At 58.6% G+C, this 27,016-nt stretch overlaps 4 protein-coding genes across 6 annotated transcripts; 2 read left to right on the forward strand and 2 right to left on the reverse strand.

The window, feature by feature from the left end:
* Positions 1-655: 655 nt before the first annotated feature.
* Positions 656-3,228, forward strand: GPATCH4 (G-patch domain containing 4). Its single transcript, XM_086866242.1, has 7 exons — positions 656-924; positions 1,219-1,292; positions 1,375-1,467; positions 1,690-1,797; positions 1,916-2,019; positions 2,137-2,187; positions 2,315-3,228. Exons 1-7 carry the CDS (start codon positions 879-881, stop codon positions 2,910-2,912), a joined length of 1,074 nt encoding a protein of 357 aa, XP_086722368.1. The 5' UTR covers positions 656-878; the 3' UTR covers positions 2,913-3,228.
* NAXE (NAD(P)HX epimerase) lies at positions 3,185-5,261 on the reverse strand. The gene is made up of 6 exons (XM_086866248.1): positions 5,065-5,261; positions 4,723-4,831; positions 4,286-4,396; positions 4,034-4,147; positions 3,801-3,948; positions 3,185-3,718 (listed from the first exon to the last, which is right to left on the reverse strand). Exons 1-6 carry the CDS (start codon positions 5,244-5,246, stop codon positions 3,516-3,518), a joined length of 867 nt encoding a protein of 288 aa, XP_086722374.1. The 5' UTR covers positions 5,247-5,261; the 3' UTR covers positions 3,185-3,515.
* An 824-nt stretch (positions 5,262-6,085) lies between these two features.
* On the reverse strand, positions 6,086-10,152 carry TTC24 (tetratricopeptide repeat domain 24). Its single transcript, XM_086866216.1, has 10 exons — positions 9,488-10,152; positions 8,406-9,201; positions 8,116-8,328; positions 7,907-8,035; positions 7,649-7,770; positions 7,415-7,531; positions 7,231-7,301; positions 7,069-7,133; positions 6,822-6,954; positions 6,086-6,582 (listed from the first exon to the last, which is right to left on the reverse strand). The coding sequence occupies exons 1-10, from the start codon at positions 9,833-9,835 to the stop codon at positions 6,177-6,179; spliced, it is 2,400 nt and encodes a 799-aa protein (XP_086722342.1). The 5' UTR covers positions 9,836-10,152; the 3' UTR covers positions 6,086-6,176.
* A 335-nt stretch (positions 10,153-10,487) lies between these two features.
* IQGAP3 (IQ motif containing GTPase activating protein 3) lies at positions 10,488-25,265 on the forward strand. Of its 3 annotated transcripts, none has more exons than XM_023941667.2 (38): positions 10,488-10,584; positions 11,367-11,454; positions 11,787-11,943; positions 12,226-12,303; positions 12,488-12,564; positions 12,703-12,770; positions 13,034-13,147; positions 13,555-13,733; positions 14,034-14,121; positions 14,389-14,552; positions 14,738-14,825; positions 14,964-15,127; positions 15,291-15,451; positions 15,693-15,817; positions 16,002-16,165; positions 16,356-16,446; positions 16,526-16,693; positions 16,809-16,951; positions 17,025-17,195; positions 17,501-17,584; positions 17,740-17,811; positions 18,046-18,115; positions 18,484-18,692; positions 18,909-19,061; positions 19,173-19,336; positions 19,496-19,720; positions 19,806-19,946; positions 20,405-20,489; positions 20,773-21,005; positions 21,094-21,226; positions 21,530-21,632; positions 21,780-21,924; positions 22,088-22,175; positions 22,429-22,641; positions 22,740-22,906; positions 23,053-23,154; positions 23,524-23,632; positions 23,885-25,265. In XM_023941667.2, exons 1-38 carry the CDS (start codon positions 10,548-10,550, stop codon positions 23,996-23,998), a joined length of 4,935 nt encoding a protein of 1,644 aa, XP_023797435.2. In that variant the 5' UTR covers positions 10,488-10,547; the 3' UTR covers positions 23,999-25,265. The 3 variants fall into 3 exon arrangements, 2 of the variants coding, with proteins under 2 accessions (XP_023797435.2, XP_086722313.1); XR_015279882.1 differs by having other exon boundaries at positions 10,491-10,584; positions 22,407-22,641; XM_086866187.1 differs by having other exon boundaries at positions 10,510-10,647.
* The last annotated feature ends 1,751 nt before the right edge of the window (positions 25,266-27,016 follow it).

The following is a 27,016-nucleotide window of genomic DNA, read 5'->3' on the forward strand; positions in this document are numbered from 1 at the left end:
TGTGAGTGTGTGTGTGTGAGTGTGAGTGTGTGTGTGAGTGTGTGAGTGTGTGTGTGTGAGTGACTGTGTGTGTGTGTGTGTGTGAGTGTGTGTGTGTGTGTGTGTGTGTGTGTGAGTGTGTGTGTGTGTGTGTGAGTGTGTGAGTGTGTGAGTGTGTGAGTGTGTGAGTGTGTGTGTGTGAAACTACTGTAGCCCCTTTGCTCAGCCACAGGAACCACGAGGCTCCTGAATGATGCTCCTTATCCATCTGTGCACAGCCCTGTGTGCCATGTGCACAGATCTGTGTGTGTGCATCCCCGTCCCCATGTCACTATCCCTGTCCCCGTGTCCCTAACCCTGTCCCCATGACCCTGTCCCCTTGTCCCTGTCCCCGTGTCCCTGTTCCCGTGTCCCTGTTCCCGTGTCCCTGTCCCCACGTCCCTGTCCCCGTGTCCCTGTTCCCGTGTCCCTGTCTCCACGTCCCTGTCCCCACGTCCCTGTCCCCATGTCCCTGTCCCCATGTCCCTGTCCCCGTGTCCATATCCCTGTCCCCATGTACCTAACCCTGTCCCCATATCCCTAACCCTGTCCCCGTGTCCCTGTCCCCACGTCCCTGTCCCCTTCCCCGTTGCCCCGCCCCGCCCTCGACGCATTCTCGGCCCCGCCCCTCGCGCATGCGCACAGCCCCTTCCCGGCGGCCCGGCGGTGACTCCGCCCCGGCCTCGTGCGGCGGTGCTGGAACGGACCGGGAAACACCGGGACACACCGGAACACACCGGAACCCCACCGGGACACACCGTGACACACCGGAACCCCACCGGGACACACTGGAACCCCACCGGGACACACCGGGGTCCTCCGGATCCCTCCGGGATCCCCCGGACCCGCCGGGCCGCGGGATGCTGTTCGCCGAGACCCAGCTGAGGCGGCACGGCTGGCGCCGAGGTGGGGCCGGGCGGGGGTCCTCGAACCGCGGTCCCCGGCCTGTCCCGCCCCACCTTGGGCCCCCCTGAGCGCCCCCGGCTCCCCCCGTGCCCCCCCAGACCCCATCTCCCTCCAGGACCCAGCTACCCCCAAGCCCCGGGACCCTGCAGACCCAGACAGCCCCCCCAGATGGACCCCAATGGTCCCCAGAGCCCGCCCCCCTCCTGCCGGCAGGACCCGCTCTCGACCTCAGGCCGCCCCCGGGGGTCCTGCAGCCCCCCGGCCGTGCGGGGGTGACGGGTGCCTTGTCGGCAGGGCAGGGGCTGGGCAGGAGGGAGGACGGCATCGCCGAGGCCATCCGGGTGAAGGTGAAGTGCGACACGGCGGGGGTGAGTGCAGATCCCCCCCCGGCCCTGGCCCGCTGCCCGCCGCCCGCCGCAGCCATTCCCGCGGCTCCTCTGCACCCTGCAGGTGGGACACGACGCGGCCGAGCCCTTCACCTTCCACTGGTGGGACCATGTCTTCAACAAGGCGGCTGCCAACATTGCTGTGGAGGCCGGACAGGTTGGAGGGCTGAGGGGTGGCAGGGACACCCGCTGGGACAGGAATGGGGTTGAAGGCAGGGGAGGGTGTTTGGGTTCCTTCAGTGGCTCCTGTACTGTATTCCTTCAGGCCCCGTCAGCATGCAGCACCTTGCACGGGGGCTGTGGTGGTGGAGAGGTGCTGCTGGAGGGGCAAAATCCCTTGGACAGATAATTTCCAAGCCCTTTGCCTTTTCCTGCCCAGGATGGCATCTCTGTGAAGGCACTTTGCGAGCAGGGAGGCAGGATCAGCAATAAGAAGCCACTCAAGGCTGGCAACAGTGGGAGCCTGCTGTACGGCCACTTTGTGAAGGTAACCGGCCCCAGGAGCCTGGGGGCTGCATGGTACCCAACTCATTGCTGCTGTGGCCCCGCAGAGCCCTGTTTGCCTTGCTCCCCTTCCTCACAGTCCCTCTGTCTCTGTGCTGCAGTCAGCCACACTCACAGCCTGTGGGGAGGAGTCCGTGACACTGCCCGCCAGCTCTGAGAGCAGTCAGGAGGAGGAGGAGAAGCTGGACCTCTCTTCAGTAAGGAGGTGACTCTGGGTCCCATCCCTTGACAGGGAGGGACGAGGGCTGCAAGGTGGAGCTCTGGTCCAGACCATGTTCCCCCCACACAGATGCTGGGGGTGACAGCTCCTTCTGTCCCACAGGCTGACAGACAAGGAGCTGATGCAGGCGTGTGGAGGCCGCACAGCACACAAGTGAGTGGCTGGGGGGGTTGCCTGGCTGGGCTGCCCCCTCCTCGCAGGGGGCTGTTGAGCAGGCTGGGCTGGGGAACACATTCCCCACTGAGGAGGTGCCAGTCCTTGCTGCCTGTGGTTACTGCAGGGGTGCCCGTCACGGCCTGACCATGAGTGCCAAGCTGGCGCGCCTGGAGGAGCAGGAACGAGCCTTCCTGGCCACGTACCGGCAACGGGAGCGGCACCAGGAGCCCCCGGAGAATAGCCAGGGCAAAAAGAAGGAAAGGAAACGGTCCAGGGATGGAGCCAACCCCGAGGTGCCACACAGCCAGAAACCAAACACAAAACAGGAGGAGGTGTTGGAAGAAGAAAAGGTTGTAAAGAGGAAGAAAAAGAACCGGGGGCCAAGCAGAGAAGAGGAGCTGACAGGAGAGGAAGAGGTCAAGAGAAAGAAGAAGAAGAAGAAGAAGATGGTCATGGAGCCATGTGGAGAAGAGGTATCAGGAGAGGAGGGGAAGGTCATGAAGAGGAGGAAGAAGCCAGAGCTAAGCACAGAAGAGGAGGTGGTAGAAGAGGAGGGGAAGGCTGCAAAGAGGAGAAAGAAGAAAAAGAAGAAGAAGCAGGAAGAGGAGGACAAAGAAGAGCCAGCTGAAACAGATGTACCTCCACAAGATACAGATGAGTCAAACTTGGGACACAGCCCTACAAAGAAGAGGAAGAAGAGGAGGAAGAGGGAGCCAGAGTGAGCAAGTGACATGGCTGCTGTGCAGCTGCCAATCCTGCCTGGCTGTGAGTCCTGATCCTGGTGCTGGTGGGTGCCATGGGGTGCTCTGAGCTCATTCCAGATGGAGCCCAGCACTGTGTCCCATCTGCCTGGAGATGCTGGGCTAGGAAAAGTTGGCCTGGAGCTGGATCAAGTTCACCACCTGAACCTGGGCTCCCCCCAAGCCCTGGGACCCATTTGCCATGGGCCTGTCACAGAGGGACAAAAGGACACACACCCTGCAGAGTACTGAAATATTTTTTCAAGGGCATGAATAAATCTTTATTATAATCAGGTTATCCTAAAGTGTGAGTGGTGCCATGAGTGAGAGCTCCAGATCCCACATCACCTTGACACCTATAGCACTTGGATTAGACAGCAACCCCAAACAGAGCTCCCCCTGCAGCCCCTCACCACTGCCACCACCTGGACCTTATGTCTGGGCCTTTTGATCCTGCTGGCTCACACCAAAGCCCAGTGAGGTGCTGAGCACCCTCCTAGCAGAGGCTTGGGCAGAATTCGGCCCTGGTGTGCAGTGCTGAAGCCAAGCCTGGCCCCCCCTGAAGCTAGAGCTCTGGCCCCAGCTCTAGGTCAGCTGCAGGACGCAGTCTGTGCCAGGGTATGCTGGCAGGTTTAGAGCATATTTCTCCTGGAGCATGGGGGGCACAAACCTGCCCCCGAGGAAGTGGTATCGGCCAGTGAAATGCATCGCTGCCTTCTTGGGTGCCGTCAGGGAGATGAGCATGTCGGGCTGGAGGCCGTCTGCCTTCCCCTTCTCCACATCCCAGCCTGCAACGAGCCTCATGGCCAGGCTGCAGCCAGGACCACCCTGGCTGGGCACCGTCCTCTGGCAGGTGCAGCCACAACTCACCTGAGGGGATGTCGATGCTGGCGATGGGCACCGTGACGCGCTCCAGGGTGCTGAGGATGCTGCCGAAGGGCTCCCGCACTGCTCCTTTGAAGCTGAAGCCGAAAATGGCATCCACCACCAGGCCATAGAGCTCATCGATGAAGGCAGCCTATGGCAGGGATGGCAGCAGGTGAAGGGCAGTCCCGGCCACAGCTCCAGAGGCGGGTGCTGCCAAGCTGGGGGCTTTTCCTCACCTCAGCTGGGAACTCGGGGAGAAAGGGAATATCCATCTTCTTGCACTGGGTGGTCAAACCTTCAAAGAGAGACTTGCTGGGGCGCTTGGGGTAATACACGGTTGGCTGATAGCCCTGCAAGAGCAGAAGAGACCTGAACTAACTCTGCTTTGGCACCAGCAGCAGCCAGAGGAGTGGGACCCTGGAGACCCCAGGTACAGGGGTGCACAGGGACCATCATGGGGACCCTGTGGCTGCCTGTGCAAGACTCACAAACATCTTCAAATGCCGGGCACAGACCAGCCCATCACCGCCGTTGTTCCCTGGCCCGCAGACCACCAGCACAGCAGGCTGGCTCGTGGTGAAAGAGCTGGGGGGGTAGGCCTGACGGGGAGCAAGAGGCACAGGGTTATGATGGGGAAGTGGGCCCACGCCATGGGGCCAGGATTTGCACAATCCCCAACTGGGATCACTCCCAGCATCACCATCTGCCTCCCTGGTGCCTACCTTGGTGGTAGCACAGCTTGGTGTACACAATGCTACGACTCCCAGGACCTTCCCTTGCCCCCCAGGGCCCACACCTTGTCGATGGTGGGGACAGCACTCAACCTGTAGTGCTGGAACTCTCCCCCAGCACCTCCACCCACCCCGGCAGTAGCAGAGCTCAGCCCACAGTGCCAGGACCTCCTTCTGCCCCCCAGGACCCCCACCTTGGCAATGGCAGTGGCACAGCTCAGCCCTGCCAGCTCCATCAGCTGGTCCACGCTGAACTTATACTCAGTGAAGAGCTCCTGGTCGATGGCCTGGGCCTCCTCCTGCCTAGGGTGGGAGATGGCACCCCTGGGTACCCCAAAACCCGGCCAGGCCAAATCCACCCCCTCGACTTTGCAGACACACAGAGCTGAGCCCCCGTCTAGATCTGCACCCCAGCCCCACGTCCTGCCCGACCCCTCTGCACCGCTCAGCCCACCGCACCCCGTGCCCCTCCGCCCCCTGCGGACCCCGAGCACTGCCCGCCTCCTCTCCCCGCTCCCTCCTTCCCCCGGCCCTACCCCAGGAAGCGGAGCCCCGGCGGGCCGGACCCCGCGCTGGGGACGTGCATGGCGCGGCGGGGAAGGCACCGGCACTGCTCCCGGTCCCAGCCCCAGCCCCAGCCCCAGCCCCGGCACCGCCCGCCCGCCCGCGCCGCCGCCACCAGCAGCCCCAGGCCCAGCAGGGCGCGCGGGCCCGGCATGCAGCGGCCCGGCCCGGCCCGGTACTGCACGGCCCGGTACGGTACGGCCTGATACGGCCCGGTACTGCACGGCCCGGTACGGTACGGCCTGATACGGCCCGGTACGGTACGGCCCGGTACGGTACGGCCTGGTACGGCCCCCGGAGCCGCAAGGAGCAGGCGCGGGGCCGCCCCGGGGCGGAGCGCCCTTCACCGCGGGGCAGGGCCGGGCGGAGCCGCACAGAGGCCGCGGTCCCTCCAAGGTCCAATCCCTTCATTTCCTCCCTGGGACGCCGACATACAAAAGATGGGGAAACGGAGCGGCGTCAAAAGCGTGTTGGCTCAACGCCCCCCTCCCGCTCTGCTTTGGGCCTGCACAGCCCCACGAGAAACGGCGTGTCCCCCGTGGCCTCCTGTCACACGAGGCTGCAGACGAGGGACAGAGTCCTGGTCCCCGTGCGAGGTCTCCGGCGGGACCAGCAGCCGGTAGCAGTGACAGTGGGGTCATCATTCAGGCTGCAAGGTCATGGAGGCATTATGGGGAGTGAGGGTGTCCAGCAGGATGCAAAATGGAATAATCAAATTACGGAGTCACAGACTGTTTTGGGTGGGAAGGGATCTTAAAGCCCATCTCGTCCCACCCTCCTGCCATGGGCAGGGACACCTTCCACTACCCCTGGTCTCTGCCCAACCTGGCCTTGGACACTTGCAGGGATAGGGCAGCCACAGCTTCCCTGGGCAGCCTGTGCCAGGGCCTCCCCACCCTCACACACAAGAATTCCTTCCCAGTGTCCCATCTAACCCTGCCCCATGGCAGTGAGAAGCCATTGTCCCATGTCCTGTCACTCCAGGCCCTTGTCCGAAGTCCCTCTCTAGCTCTGTTGGAGCCCCTTTAAGCACTGGAACGCAGGAGTGGGCAGGAAGTTCGTACCAGGGTCCTGAAAACTACCCTTAGATCTGCTGCCCCATCCATAGGGAATGGTTTTGGTGTTGGCTACAAGGTGCCAAAAGCCCAGCCTTTGTGACTTTTGGCTTGGGGTTGTGTCCATTCCAAGAAACAGGTGTCCCAAGCCCTGCTGAGGTCTCCACCTCACCTCTGAGGAACCCACTCCTCAGAGGATACTCTGGAGCCCAAACCTCTGGTCCACTCCCTTGCCCACTCCCCCAAGGCATCACATACCTCTTTGGAGGCCTTGGATGGAGGACTTGGCAGTTTTGATGCCCTGTAGAATGTGTTGTGACGCCCTGAGGCCTCGGCTCACTAGAGAGCCGCATTTCTGGTTGGATGTGGTACTTCTGTAGCTGGAGGCCAGCGTGGGGCAGCTTGGCTGCCTTCAGGGGGCTGGTGGTCCTCTTACTGAGGGACAAATGAACCTCATGTGGGGTTCTGGACAGCATCTCTGACAAACTCTCCCCTAACACACTGTGACTGAGCCCTCCCTAGGATCCAACTGGTATTACCCCAAACACACTCCCAGAATTATGTATCTTTAAAAATCTCTGGATTTTCGCCATTAAACAGGAAAAGTCCCTTATGCTGCAGAGGTATTTGGGTGCCAGGGGCTGTACTGAGGTGCCTCCCCCTTGTCCGCCCACCTGTTAGCCTGGGGCTCCCTGTGATACCCTGGAGCTGAGCTGGGACCATCGTCATCCTCCCCAGAGGTGCCCAGGAGGCCATGTGGGTTACAGGGCTCCAGTGCGAGATCACCAGTCAGAGCCACTCTTGTGCCTCCAGGAAGGAAGGACAAACAGGCAAGAACAGATATCACACCATGCCAAAGCCTCAGCTCCATCAGGAATTGCCTGGATGGCTCAATCCCATGTTTAGTTCTCACCCTCTTACCAGAATACCTGGGATGTGCTCCTGGCGTGTACATATACAGCTTGTCCTCAGCCTGGGCTTTCCCCCTGAAGGACACGGAGTGAAGGAAGGAAGGCTTGTCTCCTGCATGATCTGGAAACTCATTCCAGATGAAGGAGAGAGGATGGCAGCTTTCCTACTCACACCTTCCTGCCCTGGAGTTGTGTCCTACTGGCATGGGGCAGTGTGGAACAAGACCTCAGCTGGCTGGGCTCCTGATAGGATTAACACGTGTGTCTCCCTGCCCAGAAACTCAGGCACCTCTTGCCACTACTGGGGTCCCAGATCCCAGCCCTCCAGAGTGTCCCATGTCCTGGGTGATGCTCACCAGCGCTGGGGTGGGTGCCCAGCCCCCCTGGTATGAGAGGTGGCTGAAGCGGAGTCGGTGCTGGATGGCATCCGTGAGCTTGTGCACGACCCGTTTGCGGTCAGCTCTGGGGCTGTCCTGTGGTGAAGAGAACTCATATGTGTGATGGGCTAAGTGGGTGTGCCCCAGGGCTGAGACCTGTGCCCCATGATACACGGGAGGGTCTGGCCCTGGTGGTGCCCCATCATGCCTTACCCGACAGTGGGAAAGCAAAATCAGGGCCTCTTGATAGTGCCCGATGGCTTTCTGGGGATCTCCCAAGTGGAGGCATGCTGTGCCCAGCCCCTCGCACGCTTGCCACTGCCCCTGCAAGTCCCCTGGGAGGCAAAGGGCTGCATCGGTCCCAGCACCGCTCAGCCAAGATCCCCGGCAGGCAGCATCACCCAGCTTCAGAGCACTCGGCTCCCGGATGCTGCAGACCCGCCCCAAGGGGCTGCCTGTGCCTCCCCTCACCCGAGTCCCGGAAGGCTTGCAGGGCGTGCAGGTAGCTCTCCGCGGCAGCCCCGTGGTTCCCGAGCTGGCTGCAGGCATAGGCCAGGTTCCCAAAGCACTGCCCCTGAGCCCTCCGGTTCCCCAGAGCACCTGGAATTGCGAACAGAGGGCTCCATGCCGAGCCGGCACAGCCTGCAGAGCCAAGAGGCAGAGGCAGAGGTGTGTCGGACCGTGCAGCGCGGCCGCCCGCCGGTGCCAGCCCAGCGCCGAGCCGAAGCTGCGCAGCGCGTTGTGGGCAGCGCCCAGGTTCTGCAGCAGCGCGGCCTCCTGTCGCCGCTCCGGCTCCCCCCAGCACAGCCCTAGGGCCCGCTCAAAGCTCTCGGCAGCCAGGGAGAAGATGTGGAGCTGAGAGTAGCCGAGGCCGATGTCGTTGTAGAGTTTCCCTGGGGGCAGAGAGGAAAAGCAGGCGTGGGAGCTGCTCTGCAGGGCCCTGAGAGCGAGGGGTGCGGCGCGGCCTTACCTCGCAGGGCCGGGTCGGGGATGGTCTCGCAGAGTGAGCGGCACTGGGCGAGGACCCTGGCGATCTCCGCCGTCCGGAACCGCCGGCTCTGCAGCATGGAGCCGCTCGCCCTGCTCAGAGCCACGGCCGCGGCCTCGGGGCTCTCGGCCACCGCGAAGGCCCGCGCCGCGGCCAGGAAGCAGCGCGCGGCCCGGGCCGGCTCCCGCATGCCCAGGTAGCAGCAGCCCATCTGCACGCACGTCCCTGCTCGGCCACCAGCCTGCACAGCAGCACCGGCCTGCCCGGCGACTTCCTCAAAACGTTCCAGAGCCTTTGGAAAGTCCTGGAGCCCTTCATGAGCCGCCCCGACGCTGAAATAAAGGCTCCCCAAGTGGCCCCTGCTCTCCACCTCTGAGGGTTGGGACTGGAGGAGGAACTCGAGGCCCTTTTTGGGCTTCCCAGTCTCCACATAGGCAGCCCCCAGGTTGAAGGCACAAGCCTGGTGGAGCTGGGGATTCGCTGTATCCCTAGAGAGGAGCAGGGCCTTCCTGAAGCACCCCACTGCCTCCTGCCCGGCGCCCAGAGCCAGTGCCCGGTGCCCTGCTCGTGTGAGGCCCTCAATCGCACCCACCCGCTCCGCCGCCTCATCCCCTCTCTCCTGAGCTTCCCTGGCCTCAGCCTTCTCCTTCTTTTTCTTACGGCTCTTCTTGCAGCTGGTGGGGGCAGAGGGGGCAATGGGGTCTGTGGGGCTGGTGGGCTGCGCTCCCAGGTCAGCAGCCTCTTCCGAATCCATGGGCAGGGGCAGCAACCTGCCTGCCTGCAAGAGAGAGAGGTGCGTAGGCAGCCAAGGCAGCACGGTCCTGCCAGGGAGCACTTCAAACAAGCAGCGTTATTTTATATTATTTATGAAAAAATAGGGGTGTCTTGTAGCCTGCTTGCTATTAAGTTTCAGGAAGGAAAAAGGCCTTTCCATGGAGGACCCCACAAACCTCGGTGGCCACGAGAGAGGAAAGAGGTCACTGGGGGAGGAGGAGGGACACCACAGCGTGGAGTGGGATGTTGCTGGGGTGCTGGAGGCAGAATAACCAGTTGCACACACTTACTGTTTGCTCTTCAGGTTCAAAGGGTGCCAAGTGCAGGGAGCAGAAAGACAGGGCATCCCTGCTGCTGCAGCCGCATCGCTGCCACAAGCCACGGCTCTCTGCTGCAGGGATGGAGGATGTCTGAGGCGTCTCTGCACTTGGGCCGCCTGGAAAGTTGCCTGGAGTGGGTAGCAGCCCCTGGTGATGGATGCCAGTGCTGGAGCACAGCTGGGTTCTGAGAGACAGGAGCGTGGCAGGTGGTAGCACAGGCTGGGACAAAGCCAGGCCTGTTCCTGGGAAAGCACGTCCCACAAATGGCCCCAGTGGCTCCAGTTTCATCCCTGTCACCAGGGTGGTGTGCAGTGCCATGGCAACTCAGTGCAGCAGTGCCAGTGTGAGCCCTGTGAAGGATGGATGGGAAAACTGTGTGACGGACAGGACAGCTGTGTAATGGATGGCACAACCGGCTCCTCGCTGTCTCAACAGCTTGTGGCAGGTGCTGGGGGCTTATTCCATGCAGGGGCAGGTTGATGATTTGGAGCAGGTTGATGGATGGGCTCAGAGCAGCGAGGGTCCAGGGCACCCCGGGGCTGGGTGACACGTCCTTGGTGTGGTACAGCACTGACCCTTTGACACAGCCCGTGGAGTTCCCCTGAACCCCGCTGTGTGCCCATCCCCTGCACCCCAAGGCTCCCCTCGTTCTCTCAGTGTGTTTCACCTCCCTGCACCCCCAGCGCTCCCTGAGCTCCCCAGTGTGTGTCCCCCGCTCTCCCCGCCGTGTCCCGCTGTCCCTGTGTCCCCATGTCCCACTTTCCCCATGTCCCGCTGTCCCCATGTCCTGCTGTCCCCGTGTCCCGCTGTCCCCGTGTCCTGATGTCCCCGTGTCCCGCTGTCCCCGTGTCTCGCTGTCCCCGTGTCCCGCTGTCCCTGTGTCCCCATGTCCCACTTTCCCCATGTCCCGCTGTCCCCATGTCTCGCTGTCCCCGTGTCTCGCTGTCCCGCGGTCCCGGTACCCAGCAGCCCCCGCGCGGTGTCACGTGAGCGGCGGGAGATTCAAACCGCGGGCGGAGCCGCTGGAGCCATGGAGGGAGCGATGGAGGGAGCGGGGCTGGGGCGCTGTGAGTGAACGGGAGCACATTCGGCCATGGAGGGAGCGATGGAGGGAGCGGGACTGGGGCGCTGTGAGTGAACGGGAGCACATTCGGCCATGGAGGGAGCGGGCAGCTCTGGGCTGCGGGACGATGAAGGGAGCAGGGGGACAAGTCTGGGGTGCAGCGAGCTGGGGGAGGACAGGTAGGTGCGGGGCGTTGGGGGAACAGACAGGCCTGGGGCGCCGGGGACAGGTAAGGGTTGTGGGGACAGGTGCAGGGGGACACAGGCACTCTGGGCGTGCCGAGGGATGGGGGAACACTCAGGGCTAGGGGTGCAGGGGGCTGAGGGGGAACAGGCAGGTCTGCATGTGGGTAGAGCGACGGCGGTGGCAAGGTGCCAGGCCTCTGGGGAGATATTTTGAGGAATGGTTTGCTGGGGGACAGCCGGGTGCCCCCTAGAAATCGTGGGTACCTCCAGCAGGAGCAGTGTCAGAGGACCCCAAAGCTGTAGCTGTGTTCCCCACCTCCTCCCCCCCGGGTGCTTGCTCTGCGCCCTCCCCCACTTCAGTGCCAGTTCCGATGGCCGTTATTTGGGAAAAAGGGAAATTGGAAACTTTCCTCCCACTGCCAGAACATAAGTTCTTGGCTGGTGGCACTCTGACGCTGGTGGCCACTCCCACGAGCGCTGTAGGAGGCTACTGCACCCAAAGCCCGGCTTCCTTTCCCAAATCTTAGTTTCAGTGGCCATGGGGGCTTCAAAAAGTTCCCCTGAGCAGGGGTCTCTGATGGGAGACCTCCTTTCTTCCCAGGTGAGCGCCTGACTGCAGATGAGATGGACGAACAGAGGAGGCAGAATGATGCCTACCAGTACCTGTGTCACCTGGAGGAAGCCAAGCGGTGGGGCTGCACTTGGGGAGATCCTCGAGCTTGGATCTGGGGGGTTAAGGAGAGGGGACAGGGGGAATGAGCTATAATGCTGCAGAATGCTGCCTGGATCCTGAGGCTTTGTAGCTCCTCAAAGCTGGTTGGGGATTTGTGGTTTTTTTTTGTGGGGGGGGACACTCAGCCCAACACCCAAACTGAAAACCACCCAGCTGCAAAAGCCTAAGGGCTGAGCTCCACTGCCAGGGACGATTTATTGGAATGGGGTTGAGGGGAATGTCCTTTGTGGGCTTTTCTGCTGGATGGGTGCTGGGGGTCCTTGATGTGCCCTGTCTCTGCCCTGCCAGCTGGATGGAGGCCTGTCTGGGTGAGGGCCTGCCTCCGCCCACGGAGCTGGAGGAGACCCTGCGCAACGGGGTCCTCCTGGCCAAACTGGGCCACTGCTTTGCCCCTGCTGTTGTCCCCCTGAAGAAGATCTATGACCCTGAACAGACACGGTACAAGGTAAGGCTGTGGCACCAGGGGGAAGGTGTCGTACGCCTTAGGAAGTACCCTTCCCTGTGCTGGTGCATGCAGAGTGAGGAGGGACTTGCTGGCAGCAGTCACTGAGGGATGGTTTTGTAGCAGGTGGCTGCAGTGGGGTCTCTGAGCTGTGCTGTCGCTGGGGGTCATAGGTGTTGGCTCTGTCTTTAACCTCCTGCCTTGGTTGGATTGGTCTGGGGGCAAGGGGGACCCCAGGGATGGGAGAAAGTGGGGCTCAGCCTGACCTCAGCTCCTCTCTTCCAGGCAGCCGGGCTTCATTTTCGGCACACGGATAACATCAACCACTGGCGTAATGCTATGAGCCACGTGGGGCTTCCCTCGGTAACATCTCCCCTCTCCTTTTCCCAGACAAGGGACACACTGGCCTTTGCCTTGTGGCAGTACTGGAGGGGTGCTAGTATGGCAAGGGAGGCTTCATCTTTGCCCCCCACTCTTTGATACCAGCTGACCTGGGAAACTGTCTGGATGCCATTGCACTCTGATGTGTCTCTTGTCTTGCTGGCAGATCTTCCACCCAGAGACCACTGACATCTATGACAAGAAGAACATGCCCCGGGTGGTCTACTGCATCCATGCACTCAGGTGGGTGCCCTGGCCTGGCTGTCACGGAATGTCTTTGTGCTCATGAGCCCTTTGGTGGTGTCACCTGTTAGCCTCAGGTGACACAGAAGTGTTGGGAGGGAGAAGCACGTGATGTCATGGCGTGGGTTTGTATTTCAGCTTCTACCTCTTCAAGCTGGGGCTGGCTCCTCCAATCCAAGACTTGTATGGGAAAGTGAACTTCACAGGTATGGTGCTGTGCAGGGAGACCTGGGCTGGGAGTTGCTGAGGGAGGTTTGCCACCAATGCTCTGGGGTCCCATGGCAGGAGGGAAGCGGGGAATGAAAGTCTTGTATGTGTTTTGCCAAAGCTGCCTCAGGGATGTTAAACCCCAGTGTGTGGGTTTTCTGCACCCCTCTTGGCCAGGGAGAGGGGCCTCTTCTGGCTGCCCCTGCTCCAGTACCGGGTTATGGGGCTGGTGCTGAGCAGTGCTGCTTCTACTCTGCTCCAGAGGAGGAGATCAACAACATGAAGCAGGAGCTGGAGAAATATGGGCTGCAGCTGCCCGCCTTCAGCAAGATTGGTGGTATTTTGGCCAACGAGCTCTCAGTGGATGAAGCAGCAGGTGACGGGTGCCTGGTGGGGAGCAGGGCTTGGGTGTCAGCCTGTAGCAGGATCTTGGCTCAACCTCTGAACACCAAATCTGGGGCCAGCAAAATGGGAGGGGGTGCTCTGGGAGTTGATGGTGGTCTGGGTGGGAGGCACCTGGTTGTTCTTTCAGCCCAGCACAAGGCTGCAGGTGCTGGCACAGCCCTTTCCTAGCCAGCAGCAGCTGGGGTTCTGCATTCCCTGGGCTTGCTGTGAGACACAGACTTCCCAGGTGCTGGAGACCGCAGCTTGCCTTTTGAACAGGGCGGGTTCCCACCATCACCCTTGGAATGCCTTGTCCCACTGCATGCAGGGATAAAGCAGGTGGGCCATCTTGCCCCTTCATGTCCCATCTCACTCACCTCCTCCCTGCCTCGCCTCCAGTCCATGCCGCGGTGTTGGCCATCAACAAAGCGGTGGATCGGAGGGTGGTGGCCCAGACGATGGAGACCCTCCACAACCCCCACGCCATGCTGGTGGGACTGCGTGAGGAGCTGGCAGGTGCCTACCAGGAGGTGCTGCACCAGGCCAAGCTGGAGAAGGGCAGCAATGCCAGAAACAGGGTGAGTAGGGCACAGGATGCTCCAGGGTGGCTGGGAGAGAAGCAGCCCCTTTGCTGATGGGCAGGTGGGTGCTTCTGACTGGAGTGGTCCCTTGGCCAGAGTCCATATGGTGCTTGCTGGCTGAAACATGGCCTGGGAGCCCTTGTGCTGAGCAGAAGATGGGATAGATGATTCCTCTTTGGGGGCTGGTTCACTCAGAGCTTGGTGTTGGGAAATGAGCCCAGGCGTCTGCAGGGGACTTCACTGTGCATGGCAGCGTGTGCTTGAGCAGAAAGCTCAGGCTGAGGAGTCCCTGTCCAGTACCCACAGGTGATCCCTGAAGGAGAGGATGTCTATGATTGGTGTCTGACCCAGGCTGAAATCCAAGGGAACATCATCAAAGTGAATGGTGAGCAAAGCTGGCCCTTCCCTCTGGGGGTTCTCCAGGGCTTATGGTGGGGCCATGGTAATCCCAGGGTATGGGGAGAGTGGTGGGCATAGCAGAAAGAAATCTGCTCAGGCCAACCTCAGACCTAGTGAGAAGAAGGGCTGGGTGTGCATTTCCAGGGAGAAATTTAAATGATGGGTATGCAGGCTTTAGCCATAGCTGCCTTTGCTCCCTGGAGCTGTGGGATGATTTACCTACTCACCTCTGGGATGGACTGGTCTCTTGTAGTGCGTGGGGCTCTGGAAGAGGTGGACAATGCCCTGGAGAGACAGGATATGCTGGCACTGCACCGTGCACTGTGGGACCCCATCCTGGCCCTGAGCTGCCTCCAGCGAGACAACCTCGAGCTCTACTTGGAGCAGCTCAGCATGGACCGGGAGGAGAAGGCGCTGGTAGGGGCTGGCAGGAGCCTGCGGGGCAGGGTGCTTGTGCTGGGGGCAGCCCATGGTCCCCAGGAAGAGGGAGGTCCTGTGGGCTGGGGAATTGGCAGCTTTCTGCCAGAGGTCTGAGCATGGCTGCTGTGTCAGCACAAGCACGATGAGCTGTGAGACCTGACACCCCTCTCTGCTTGTTGCAGGAGCTGGGCTACCTGGAGCTGCTGGAGCAGGAGGAGGTGCAGGCAGGGATCCTCACAGCGAATCGGAGGGACGAGAAGGAGCGAGCCAGTGAGTGCCTAGGCAAACACTTGTTGCAGGTTATGTTGCCCAGTGCATCCCAGGAGCTGGTGGGCCTGCAGGCAGCCTGGCCCTGAGACAGCCACCTCCTGCAGCCCCCCTGTGCCAGCCCCCCTTTCTGTCCCTCAGTGCTGCAGGCTGTCAGCCAGATCAACGCTGCTGTCCGCCGAGGGATGCCAGCAGTAACCTTGGAAGCTCTGATGGACCCTGCAGCCCAGCTGCCTGATGTGCATGCCCCTGCTGCCCTGCTGTACCAGCAGCAGCTGGCCCTGCTGCAGTGCCAGCACCCACGGGTGAGAGATCCCCAGGGATGGGCCATGGATCCCCTTGAGGGTGGATGGGTTGGTCCCTCTGCTAGGACTAGGGTGCTTCCTCTGCTGCTGCTGCTTCCCTGGGGAAGCTGGGACTGGAGAAGGAGGTTATGGGGGTTCAGTGTCTTTGCCTGCCCTTTTGCAGGGCGAGTTGGCACAGGAGGAATTGTTTGTGGCTGTGGAAATGCTCTCAACTGTTGCACTGGTTAACCAAGCCCTGGATGCCAGGAACCCAACCAGGCTCTGGAGCAGCCTGGTCAGCCCTGCCCTGGGCCTCTCAGGAGTTGAAGATGCAAATGCACAGCAGTGAGTTTGGCTCTGTGTTGGGGGCTGGTGTGAAGAAATCTTGTGGAAAGGGCTGGTCAGGAGACCTGGGCTTTTTGTGGGCTTGTTCCAGCAGCTTCCTGTGCTTTGCCTCTCCCCTCTGAAGAACTGGGCAGCTGGGTCTGGCATGTACCCTCTTCCTCAGAATGCACCAAGCCCTCCTCAGAATGCACTGAGACCTGCTTGGAATGCTCCCAGTCACTGCCCTGTGTCTCTCCTGCAGGTACTTTGATGACTTGTTGCAGCTGAAAGGCCAATCGAGGAAAGCAGGAACTGAGTTCCTGAGCTGGAATGACATTCAGGACAGCATCAACAGCACCAATTCATCAGTGCAGGATGAAAACGACCGTGAGTCCTGCCCACACGAGGTTTGGGCATGCAGGGGGTCTGCAGATACCTTAGGAGGGAGGTTGCACTGGGATTCCAGTCCCAGTGAGACACCAGAGGATCCCACACCACTCTGGGCTGTGACACCCTCGGGTGCCTGGAGCATTGGAGGGGTTGAAAGGTGTGTCCCTTCCCTCCCACACAGGAGCCCACGCGGTCCGGCTGGTCAATGAGGCGCTGCTGCAGGCGGATCCTGAGAAGACGCTGGCGGCGTTGCTGCTACTGGCACCTGCCCTGCCTGACATTGCCCTTCCAACCGCCCCACGCTACCACAATGTCCTGTCCAGGGCACGGAGGCAGAAAGTCCAGGTGGGGTAGTGGTCATCAGCTGTGGAGTACCTCCATGGCAGCACGGTATCCCCTCTGGATGCAGGGTACCCCACCTTGGCCATGAGACTGTGAAGTGACATTGCCACCCTAGCAATTCAGCATCTGCAAAGCAGGAGGTGCTCCCAAGGGGCAGCCCAGCTCACTAGACCCCATCTCCCCCATCTCGCAGGCCACAGAGGACAATGGAGCTGTTCTTTGGTGGGAGGAGATCCAGAAAGGCGTCTTCCAGGCCAACCAGGACACAGTGGCAGCCAGGAGCAGTGAGTGCTCTCCCCATGTGGGCACTACTGGAGGCTGGGGGACAAGAAGGGGCTGACGTGACCTCCTCTGTTCCCGTAGTGGCTCTGGGCACAGCTGCCATCAACCAGGCCATCAAGGAAGGGAAGGCGTCACAGACACTGCGCGTGCTGTGCAACCCTGACGTGGCCCTGTGTGGGGTGGTGAATGCCTGTGCTGATGCTTACCAGGAGCAGCTGGCAGCTCTGATGGCCACCAAGAGACCATCAGGTAAAACCCTAGGGGCTGAAAAACCTCCCACCCTGGGAGCCTGGGGTGCACCCCTCGCCAGGGTGTTCATGGGGAGCAGCACTCTCCAGCAACTCCCATCTGTCCCGGCATGCAGGGGGCATGAAGCCATCCTGGATCCGGCACAGACTGCTGGATGGAGCCGAGTACTACCTGAACCTGCAGACCTTGGAGGGCAGCTGGCAGTGCCCACGCAATGGCAGCTTCAACACCACGCATCTGAGCCGAGAGGAGATCCAGGTCTGGGCAGGATGGGGCTGGCTGGGCACTGCTGGCACCACTGGGGCTGAGCTGGTGCCTCATGTCCTTGCAGTTGGTCGTCACCCAAGTGACGGTGGCACACGACCGGGAGTGCCTGTGGGCATCCAACGTTGCCTTGGTGGTGAGGCTGCAGGCACGGCTCCGGGGTTTCCTTGTTCGCCAGCAGTTCATGGCACGGCGGCACATCCTGCAGGAGCAGAGGCCAGCTGCCATCAGGATCCAGGTGATGCAGCCAGAATTTGTCCCTCCTCTGGACACAGCAACACAAACCAAGGGCAGCTGCTCACAGCATCTTCTGGCAGGTCCAAGGAGTGCCAGCCCTTGCTGCTCTGTACTTTTACTGCCTGGACCGCCGAGGTGCTGCAGAGAGTAGTGTGGGGCTTGTTTCTCTCGCAGTAGCTGCTTTGGGTGCTGGTTTCCTCTTTCTCCATGCTATATTATTATCTTTTCTCATGTGCACCCTGAAAAATTAATGGAATCACAGCAACATCACACAGGTCTCTCTACCTGGTGTCTTCTTGTGCCCAGGCTTGTTGGAGGGGGTACAGGCAGCGCAGAGCTTACCTGGAGAGGCTGCACTACCTGAAATCCAACACAGAGGCTGCAATCAAGGTTTGGAAGATCTTTTCTTCAGCCTTTTTTTCCCTAATTTTCCTTAATATCCAACCTAAACCTCCTCTAGAAGTCCTCATGATTTTTCCCCTCCACCCATTCCCTTTGGCCAAGCATGTCCTTCCAGAATCCAACTGCTGGAATATCTCTCCCAGATCCAGGCGGCTGTGAGGATGTGGCAGGCACAGAGGAAGTACCAGGAGAGGCTGCGCTACTTCAGGCAGAATGTAAGTGATGGGATGAGAGTCAAACAGCTCCTGGGGCCATGTTGGATGTAGGGGGATGATCCAGAGCATGCAGTTGGATCCCTGTTCCCGAGTGCTCACAGTGCGGCTGGAAGAACTGATTCATCCTGGCAGTGGGACCAGGCAGTGATATGCTTGTCCAGCTCTCCCTCACTCCCTGTGTGTGTTCAGGACACTATGGAAAAACATCTTCCACCCCCTTGTTTGTCTTGGCAGATTAAAGCCATAATTAAAATCCAGGCTTTTGTGCGAGCGAACAAGGCCCGTGGGGATTACAGGATGCTGGGTAAGTGCCTGCTCATTGCCGCTCTGAAGTGCGATGGCTAATTGGGAAGGGCACTCTGCCTCTTCCCTTGCTGGCCCAGCACAGTGGGGAAGTAGTTGTAGACAGGCCACTGGTGGCCCCTTGGCAAGGAGAGGAGTGACAGAGCCTTGGTGGTCTTTGGTCATCAGCCCTGGGGCTACCCCTCTGCCCCCAGGAGCTTCCTGGAGGCTGTTGCATAGTGTGGCCCACGTGCTGGTGCTGCAAGGAGATGCTTTTTTGGGAGGAGGAAGGGGTGTCTGGGTGAATGCTGGCAGTCTTGAGGGTCTGTGGTGGAGGTGGCTACCCCATCCACCTGCAAACATCCATGGCATTACTGTGCATTGCCACAGTCCACACCAAGAGTCCAGCCTTAGGCATCGTCCGGCGCTTCATCCACCTGCTGGAGCAGAGCCAGCATGACTTCTGGGAGGAGTCAGAGGTGCTGCGGATGCAGGAGGAGCTGGTGAAGAGGATCCGTGCCAGCCGGCAGCTGGAGAGCGACCTGGACCTCATGGACATCAAGATTGGGCTGCTGGTCAAGAACAGGATCACACTGCAGGTAGAGTGGGGGAGGACTTGGTTGCCTCACGTGGTCTTGCCCTCTGTGGTTATCACAGCTTGGGCTCATCTCTGCTTTGCTATTTTATTAAGCAATTGGAGGGGTCAGGGAGGAGGTGGGGAGCACTGGGGTGCCTCTGGCTCTCCCAGAAACTGGTCAGAATGCCAGAGCCTTAGGCAGAGCCCAGTGCTTCTCTCCCTGCCTGTGTGGCCGCAGGAGGTGGTCTCCCACTGCAAGAAGCTGACCAAGAAGAACAAAGAGCAGCTCTCAGAGATGATGTCCATGGACAAGCAGAAGGGGCTCAAGTCACTCAGCAAGGAGAAGCGGCAGAAGCTGGAGGCCTATCAGCACCTCTTCTACCTGCTGCAGGTGGGGCTGGGGGCTCTGCTGTGTGCCCCACAGCTTGGGGGACACTGCAGGGACCTGGCCCCTGGCTACCCCATGGCACTTGGGTTAGCTTGGTGTCCCTCATTCCTGCAGACACAGCCAGTGTACTTGGCCAGGCTGATCTTCCAGATGCCTCAGAACAAGTCCACCAAATTCATGGAGTCGGTGATCTTTACACTTTACAACTACGCGTCCAACCCACGGGAGGCTTACCTGCTGCTCCAGCTCTTCAAAGTGGCGCTGCAGGAAGAGATCAGGTGGGTGTCTGTGGGTGCCCTGGTGTGGAGACAGGCCCAGGGAAAGGCTGAACTGCATCAGCTTGGATGCTGTTATCTCTTCTGTCTGCTGCCTCGTCTTGGAGAACGCGCACACACACGCCAGTCCCCTCGTCCCATCTGCCCTGTCTCTGTCCCTAGGTCCAAGGTGGACCACGTTCATGACATCCTAATGGGCAATGCCACGGTGATCCGGCTGGTGGTCAGCTTCTACCGCAATGTCCGTGGGCAGAACTCCCTGCGGCACATCCTGGCTGGCCCGGTGCAGGAGGTCCTGCAGGACAAGACCCTCAGCATCCGCACGGACCCTGTGGACATCTACAAGGCATGGATCAACCAGACTGAGTCACAGAGTGGGCACAGAAGGTCAGAGCGTGGGTAAGGAGGCTTGGCTTGGCCACAGGGTGATGGGCATTAGGATGGTGATGGGGATCTTGTCTTCCCTTCACAGCAAGCTCCCATATGAGGTCAGCCCTGAGCAGGCTCTCAGCCACCCCGAGGTCCAAAGGCGGCTGGACATTTCTATCCGCAATCTCCTGGCAATAACAGACAAGTTTGTCTCTGCTATCACCTCTTCTGTTGACAAGATCCCGTGAGTATCCTGATGGTTTCTGTGCACACCCCAGGAGTGCTGTTGGCTCTAAGGTCTTAGGAAGGCCTTAGGAAGGAGGTTGGGTTATGGGGGGCTTTCTGGCCCCTTTGCTGCTGCAGGACTGAGTTACTGCAAGGGGAACCCCAAATACCAGCAGCATCTTGTGGGCTGGCTTGTTTTTCTGCTCCATTTCTGGGCAGTTTACTGCTGACACTGATATGTCTGCCAGAAAGACTCTGTGATTTGTGGTCACCTCAGAGGATGAAAGCTTCCTCCAGAGATGCCTGGGTTGTCAGGGTGGGGGAGGGAGCTGAGGCGTGCTGTAGCTGCTGATCCTACCCGTGGACTTCTCCATCACCCCTGGGCTGGGGGCTTGATGCTTCTTGGACGATGGGTACTAGGACTGGGTCATCAGGGTGGACCCACATGCTGATGGTCCTTTCCCTACCTCTCCTCAGCTATGGGATGCGCTACATGGCCAAAATCCTGAGGATGTCCTTGGTTGAGAAATTCCCCAAGGCCTCAGCAGAGGAGGTCGATAAGGTACCATTGGGTCTGCACGGTTTGGTGGGGTTCAGCTGTGTCTGTACATAAAGGGCCAATATCCCTCCATGAAAATTCAGATCCTCTTAAAAACATCTCCAAGTCAACATTTTCCTTGAGCTACTAAGGAAATGCCAAGAGTGGGCTTTTCTCTGCACTGCCATCTCTTCCAGGAGGGTCCTACCATGCAGCACAAGGATGAAACATCCTTCCCTGCTGATCTATCACCTTCTTGGGTCCCAACCCATCTGGTCCCCAACCCCCAGCCTGTTTCATGCCTTAGGTTGTGGGGAACCTGCTCTACTACCGCTTCATGAACCCGGCAGTGGTGGCCCCTGATGGCTTTGACGTCGTGGATGTATCAGCCAGGGCGGCCCTGCAGCCTGACCAGCGCCGCAGCTTGGGGGCCATCGCCAAAGTGCTGCAGCACGCCGCTGCCCGCAAGGCCTTCCAGGGGGAGAGCGCCCATCTCTGTGGGGTGAACCAGTACCTGGAGGACACCCACAACAAGTTCAGGTGGGCCCCAGGATGGTGAGGGGGTGGGTGAGTATCTAGGAGCTGGTGGTGGGGGTTTGGGGCTGACCAAAGGGGTCCCTCCCTGCAGGAGGTTCATCTCTGCTGCCTGTTGCGTCCCTGAGCCTGAAGAGAGGTTTAACATGGATGAGTACTCAGAGATGGTGGCAGTGGCCAAACCAGTCATCTACATCACAGTGGGGGAGCTCATCAACACGCACAAGGTCAGGGCACATAAAGCCCATGGCAAGCTCTGTTTGGTCTGCTCGCACCTCCTGGGCTTTCTGCTGCGTATCCTCCCATTCCTCTATCCACTCCTGGCAAAGCTTCCCTCTTCCTGACCCTTTTTTTTTTTTCTCTTCTAAGCAAAGAAATAACTTAGATTCTGCAGTTTTGTCTTTTTGCAAACCTCATATTTTCTGCATCCCCTCTTGGGTGCCAAGGGTGTTGCATCACTCCTGACTGGCCCTTGCTCACTCTCCCCTTGCATCCCTCTTTGCCACTGACTCATCCTTTGCATTGTCCAGCTCCTGCTTGAGCACCAAGACTCCATTGCACCACACCACAGTGACCCCCTGCGCGAGCTCCTGGAGGATCTTGATGAGCTGCCTACAGTCCAGTCCCTGGTTGGTAGGTTGAATTCCAGGTCCTACCACCTACCCTGATGGGAGGAGGGTGGACTTGAGCACACTTTCCTTGCAGGAAGCTTGAGCTGGACTGCTTTGGGCATGGGAAGCCAGCCCAACACAGCTAGCAGGGCTCTCTCTGCCCTCGCAGGGGAGAGTGTTGGCAGCCTGGGAGACAGTGGTGCTGAGCAGGTGCTCTCCCAGCTCAGCAGAACAGAGATCTCCCTCACCCTCACCAACAAGCTGGTGCCAGTGGCCAGCAGTGAGGAGAGTGACACGAGGAGCCTGCTGCTGAGGTGAGGATGGACTCCGTGGGCATTAGGAGGGTACTGGGGTGTCGGAAGGGTTACTGGGGTCTGGGATGCTCAGGGTGGGCAAGAAACATTTGAGAGGCAACTGAATATTATGTGGAGGGTGATGGTGTGGAGCGGATGCCTGACATCTCCCTCTGGTCTCTAGCACCAAACAGATGCTGGTGGATTTGATCCAGTCCCAGCCAGGAGATTCTCTCCCAGAAATCCTGTGGACACCAGCCTCAGAGCATGAGGTGGGATGCGTGAGGCTGCTGCTGGGGATGAAATAAAAAACTTTGGGCAAAAATGTTCTCAGCAAAAAGCTGCCTCGATCCTCTCAGAGGTTTGCTCTTGTGATCCAGCAGTGACTTGACTTTGGTTTTCAGAAAAAATCACATGTTCTGGGCCAGGAGAGACCCACATCAAAGCGTGGGTGAAGGAGTTTGGTTGTTCCAGCTCTGTATCCCATTCCAATTGTGTTCCAGGCTCACCCCTTGTCATCCCTAGGAAGCTGCCCATGAGCACCTCATGTGCCGGCGAGCGCTGCAGGACACCCAGAACTCTGCGCAGCTGAAGCGCCATCGCTCCCTGGCTGCCAACGGCCGGCTCTCCATGGAGGAGAAGAAGCGCAAGGTCATCCGCAACCTGCGGTGCTTGGAGAGCCTGGGGCTGGTGGACTCTGCCAACTGCTACCAGGAGCATATTGATGAGCTGGCCAAGGTGTGCTGGGGGACACTGAGCTGGGGACTGCCCCAAAACCCCCCTGAGGTCCTGCTCTGGTAAAGCTCATAATGACATTTATTTGCTGTTTCCTCCAGGACATTCGGAACCAGCGGCGTCACAGGCAGCAGCGTCGCAGGGAGCTCCTGAAGCTGAGGCAGACCCTGGAGGGCCTCGATGCTAAGACTCTGTTTTATGAGGAGCAAATTGATTATTACAACCAGTACATCAAGACCTGCCTTGACAACCTGGCAGCCAGCAGCAAGTGCGGTTCCTTACCCAAAATCAGTAATTTTTAAAAAAAACCATTATTTTCATTGCTCTCTGTTGTGAGTCCTGGGGATGTTTGGAATCAAGGGGGTCACGGATGGCCAGAGATGAGCTCTCAGCATGTGGTCCCTTCTCTTTCAGGGTCAGTGGGAAGAGCAAGAAGCTGCCATCACTGCACTACACAGCAGCCCAGCTGTGGGAGAAGGGGGTGCTGCTGGAGATCCAGGACCTGCCTCCCAGCCAGTGCGTAACCCTGCTCCAGGGAAGGAGCTCTTGCTTGGGGTTATTCAATGCAGGGCCAGAAGTTGGACTTAATGCACTCAATGATCCTTGTGGGTCCCTTCTGACTCAGGATATTCCACAATTCTAAGAAAACTTGGGCAAGTAAAAGAAAATAACCAAGGAGGAGGATGTTCATGGGCCACTGTTGTCTTGCCACGTGGGGCAAGTTGTTTTGTGTAGGAGAATGCAGGAAAGTTGGGATTTGCAGTGGGGTTTGGGCTGTGGCTCTGGCTGCTGTGCTGATGAGGGGGTGCCCAGGGTGGGACCTGGTGCTTGGTTGTGTTAAAACTGTGCAGCCCCTTTTGGTAGCGAATGGCTCTGTCTTCTCAGGCTCAAGAACGTGATTTTCGACATCATCCCCTGTGAGGAATCAGGCAGGTTCCAGGTGAAAGCCAAATTCATGGGGATCGACATGGAGTGCTTCCAGCTACACTACCAGGTGTGGAGCCTGTTCTGCAGCTGCTGGGGGCCAGATGAGGGTAGCCAGGGTCTGTGGGGGCTGGGTTGTGTCCCCACACCTGCAGCTCTTGTGGGGACTTGGAGCCCATGTGGAGCCCTGCCCTGAGCTGCTGGGGGCAGCCTTGCTGTGCATCTGCCATCACTGCAAACCCAGGTCCCTGTGCCTGGGCACTGAGGAGAGCTTCCCTGGCTGGGCACAGCTCTGGTGGCAGTGACTGTCTCCTCTCCACAGGACCTGCTGCAGCTGCAGTACGAGGGTGTAGCAGTCATGAAGATGTTCGATAAGGCCAAGGTCAATGTCAACCTGCTCATTTTCCTCCTCAACAAGAAGTTCTTCAAGAAGTAACAGGGTCAGGGGTGGGGCTACAGGGGAGGAGGGCAATGTAAACCTGCCAAAGAGACCTCAGGGTTAGTGGTCTGAGGGCAGGGAAGCTGCTGCTGGCCATGGAGCTTTCCTGAATGGGTGCAGTGTGCTTGAGCACCTGCAGCCAGTGGTGCCTGACTGAGGAGCACAGGGCTCAGCCCCAGCCCTGGGCCCTGAGCTTGGTACTAAACCAATGCCTGACCTCTCAGCAGGAGGGATGCAGCTGCCAAAGCTTTTGTAGCATGTGCTGCTTTTAAAATCTATTTTATCTGGGTATTTTGGCTGTTTAATTCCTGTGTTGCCAACAGCCAGCCCAAGGACACCGTATTTCTGGACACTACACAGGTTTTACTGATGTAATAAAGGTATTCTAATATATCTATATTTATCTATCTATATCCATATGGATGCATGTATTTCTTCCTCACGCTAAGGCTGGGACAATGTCAGAATCAGTTTTTATAAGGAGGGGTAGGGAGAGGCACAGAGAGAGCAGATAACAGAGAGGCAATAACTGCTTATGAAGACACCTATCAGCTCTTCTGTAGTACATTGAGGTGTAAAACAACAATTTTGATTTTAAAGATGAATTTCGCTGCTCTTCAGCCAGGCTGTGAAACACAAGAGCGAGGTTCAGTGTCACTGCTGCCCCATGGATGCTTTGGGGGACTGGAGCAGATCTTTGGACCACATTGGTGCATCATCTGCTGTGGTACAACCCCATGGCACCACCTCAGTAGGGATGATGGTGTCTCTGTCCCCTCTTGATTTGCTCTGGTGCTTAATTGGTTTTCAAGTGTGGGACAGTGACTGCCTTTGGCCGTGGCTGCATTTAAAGCGCTTTCTCTCCATGTGAGCTCCTTCTCCAGCCCCTTCCATGGGATGGGAAGGGAGCTGCTGGGGTAGTCCCAACCTCCTCCCACCCAATCTCCTTCAGCCATGGGAGCAGCAGGTCCCAAACCTGCTCTGCAAAGGAAGTTTTTTTGGGGATTGGAATAGGAATCTCCCTCGTTGCTCAGTAACTGCCATGGGACCTTGAGGCAGCTCAGAGGTACCTGATCTGTTGGCATCTCAGGCTCTGTCTTCTCTTTGGAAAGTGATGTTTGTTCGTGAGGTTTTTATGTGTTTTTTCGTTCTCTCCTCTCGTATCAATGACTCAAACTGTGCTTATTCTATCCCCATCCGTGCAGGATTCCTGCTGTGCTGCCTCTTCTTGTTTACTCTAAATAAAGATGTATCAGAAAATGCAGAATTTCTCTGGATGATCATTTCCCTGTTCTCCTCACCTGCCTCTCCCCTTGCTTACCAGGGTCTTTGAGGCTGGTGCCATTCCTGCAGGTCCCTGTTCCCAAAGCAAGGTGCCCCTGGCCAGGGACAATAGGGACTCGCAGCAGTGCCGAGTCAGGTGCTGAGGCACCAACTCAGCTCTTGCACAGGGAATTTAGGCCACTTTCAGACACACTTAATTCTTAAATAAATACTATGATTGCGTCTTCTAGAGACTATGATTATATCTCTACAGGAATGAAGTGGGATCAAGCTGCAGCACTTTTCCATGTTTAAAATAGGATGGGGCTGACATTAACCTGTTGGATGCTGCACCATCTGCAAGGACAGGGTCCTGGGAAGTTGCTGCTGCACATTTACCACATTGGGGTTTTTATCTTCTGGTTACCATATTTGTTTATTTTTTTCCTTCCTTGCCTTTAGAGGAAGATCCAGCATGTCTCTGGCTGTGGCTCAGTGTGGTTTGTTGCTGCAGCCAAGCAGCTATTGGCTTTGCACCAGCAGCATTTGGCACACTGAAACCACTTTTTGGGGTGCTTTGGGGATGGAGGGGAAGCCTGAGGTAAAGAACTCTATCTAATAATAATAGTCTCAGCTATTCACTAAGTGAATAAGCACAGTTGCAGCATGGGCTGGAGGGGACTTGGTGTTGCTGTGGAAAAGGTGATTTTTTTTTTGGCTCCCGGGAAGTTGTGCTGTGGCCAGCCATGACTCAGAAATAAGGTGCCACCTCTTGCCTCCTGCCCACGTGCTTTAGAGAGGAGGTTCGAGAGGAAAATGAAGCGCAGGGAGTGCTGGAGGAGGCCTGGCTCACTGAGCTCCTCCCAAGACAGCTCCACTAGATGTCATTGCAAGCTGGGGATAAGCGCTCGAATGGCCGCGGCCACCAGCCGGGCGTGCTGGGTGAGCACAGCCCCAGCGTGGGCTCCTCTGGGGGCTGCAAGCACTCAGCGTGGCCCCAGCTCCCAGGATGGACCCACCACAGCAACCCCAGCACGCCCCAGGGTGGGCAAAGCAAGGCTGCAGCTTGCAGATGACAGAAGCTTGCAGTACCCTGCCCAACTTGGCCTTGGACGCTTCCAAGGATGCCACAGATTCTCTGGGCACCCTGTGCCAGGGCCTCACCACCCTCACAGGGAAGAATTTCCTCCCAATACCCCATCTAACCCTGCCCCCTGGCAGTGGGAAGCCATTCCCCCTTGTCCTGTCACTCTTTATGTACAGGGAGGTGTTATTTCACCTTGACCAGCTCCAGCATGTCCTGTCCAGCACCCAGGCACCATTCCTGGCCCAGCAGCATTCCCTGCATGGCACAGGGAATCATCGTGCTTGCATTAAGCCCCCTCACTTCCTTCCCCCTGTGCACCTCTGCTGTGATACCGCACTCCCAGAGCTGCTGCTGAAGGTGCCACATCCCCAGGTTCCATACAGCCCCTCAGCAACACAAACCTCCCTCCTGCTCCCTCCTCACTGACTTCCATAATTGCCTTCAGGAGCACAAATGAGTTGCCAGATGGGTGGACTTTGGAAAAAAGTAAAGCAGAAAAAAGGAATGAGGGAGGGTTAAGAAAATTATAAGTATGTGCATGTGTACAGATCTGTGAGAGGGAGAGAAAAATGGCACCGGGGTACAGGATAGGCATTCAGCATTTCACATCTCACCAGGTTTGGTGTAAGTCCTGCAGCCTGTGGCACTCAGCATGTGTAGGAAAG

Source organism: Cyanistes caeruleus, chromosome 30 (assembly GCF_971803275.1).
Source record: "Cyanistes caeruleus chromosome 30, bCyaCae1.hap1.1, whole genome shotgun sequence".
NCBI lineage: Eukaryota > Metazoa > Chordata > Aves > Passeriformes > Paridae > Cyanistes > Cyanistes caeruleus.

What these genes read in the sequence shown, in the direction of transcription:
- GPATCH4 (XM_086866242.1), top strand. Translation starts at nt 879, where the DNA reads ATGCTGTTCGCCGAGACCCAGCTGAGGCGGCACGGCTGGCGCCGAG. An exon ending in TGAAGTGCGACACGGCGGGG is followed by an intron (nt 1,293 to 1,374) that starts GTGAGTGCAGAT and finishes TGCACCCTGCAG; the next exon opens with GTGGGACACGACGCGGCCGA. An exon ending in TTGCTGTGGAGGCCGGACAG is followed by an intron (nt 1,468 to 1,689) that starts GTTGGAGGGCTG and finishes TTTCCTGCCCAG; the next exon opens with GATGGCATCTCTGTGAAGGC.
- NAXE (XM_086866248.1), bottom strand. Translation starts at nt 5,246, where the DNA reads ATGCCGGGCCCGCGCGCCCTGCTGGGCCTGGGGCTGCTGGTGGCGGCG. An exon ending in CCGGGGCTCCGCTTCCTGGG is followed by an intron (nt 4,832 to 5,064) that starts GTAGGGCCGGGG and finishes CTCCCACCCTAG; the next exon opens with GCAGGAGGAGGCCCAGGCCA. An exon ending in GTGCCACTGCCATTGCCAAG is followed by an intron (nt 4,397 to 4,722) that starts GTGGGGGTCCTG and finishes GCTCCCCGTCAG; the next exon opens with GCCTACCCCCCCAGCTCTTT.
- TTC24 (XM_086866216.1), bottom strand. Translation starts at nt 9,835, where the DNA reads ATGGCACTGCACACCACCCTGGTGACAGGGATGAAACTGGAGCCACTG. An exon ending in TTGAACCTGAAGAGCAAACA is followed by an intron (nt 9,202 to 9,487) that starts GTAAGTGTGTGC and finishes TCTCTCTTGCAG; the next exon opens with GCAGGCAGGTTGCTGCCCCT. An exon ending in TTTTGCTTTCCCACTGTCGG is followed by an intron (nt 7,532 to 7,648) that starts GTAAGGCATGAT and finishes TCTTCACCACAG; the next exon opens with GACAGCCCCAGAGCTGACCG.
- IQGAP3 (XM_023941667.2), top strand. Translation starts at nt 10,548, where the DNA reads ATGGAGGGAGCGATGGAGGGAGCGGGGCTGGGGCGCT. An exon ending in CTCAGTGGATGAAGCAGCAG is followed by an intron (nt 13,148 to 13,554) that starts GTGACGGGTGCC and finishes CCTCGCCTCCAG; the next exon opens with TCCATGCCGCGGTGTTGGCC. An exon ending in GCGCTGCAGGAAGAGATCAG is followed by an intron (nt 19,337 to 19,495) that starts GTGGGTGTCTGT and finishes CTCTGTCCCTAG; the next exon opens with GTCCAAGGTGGACCACGTTC.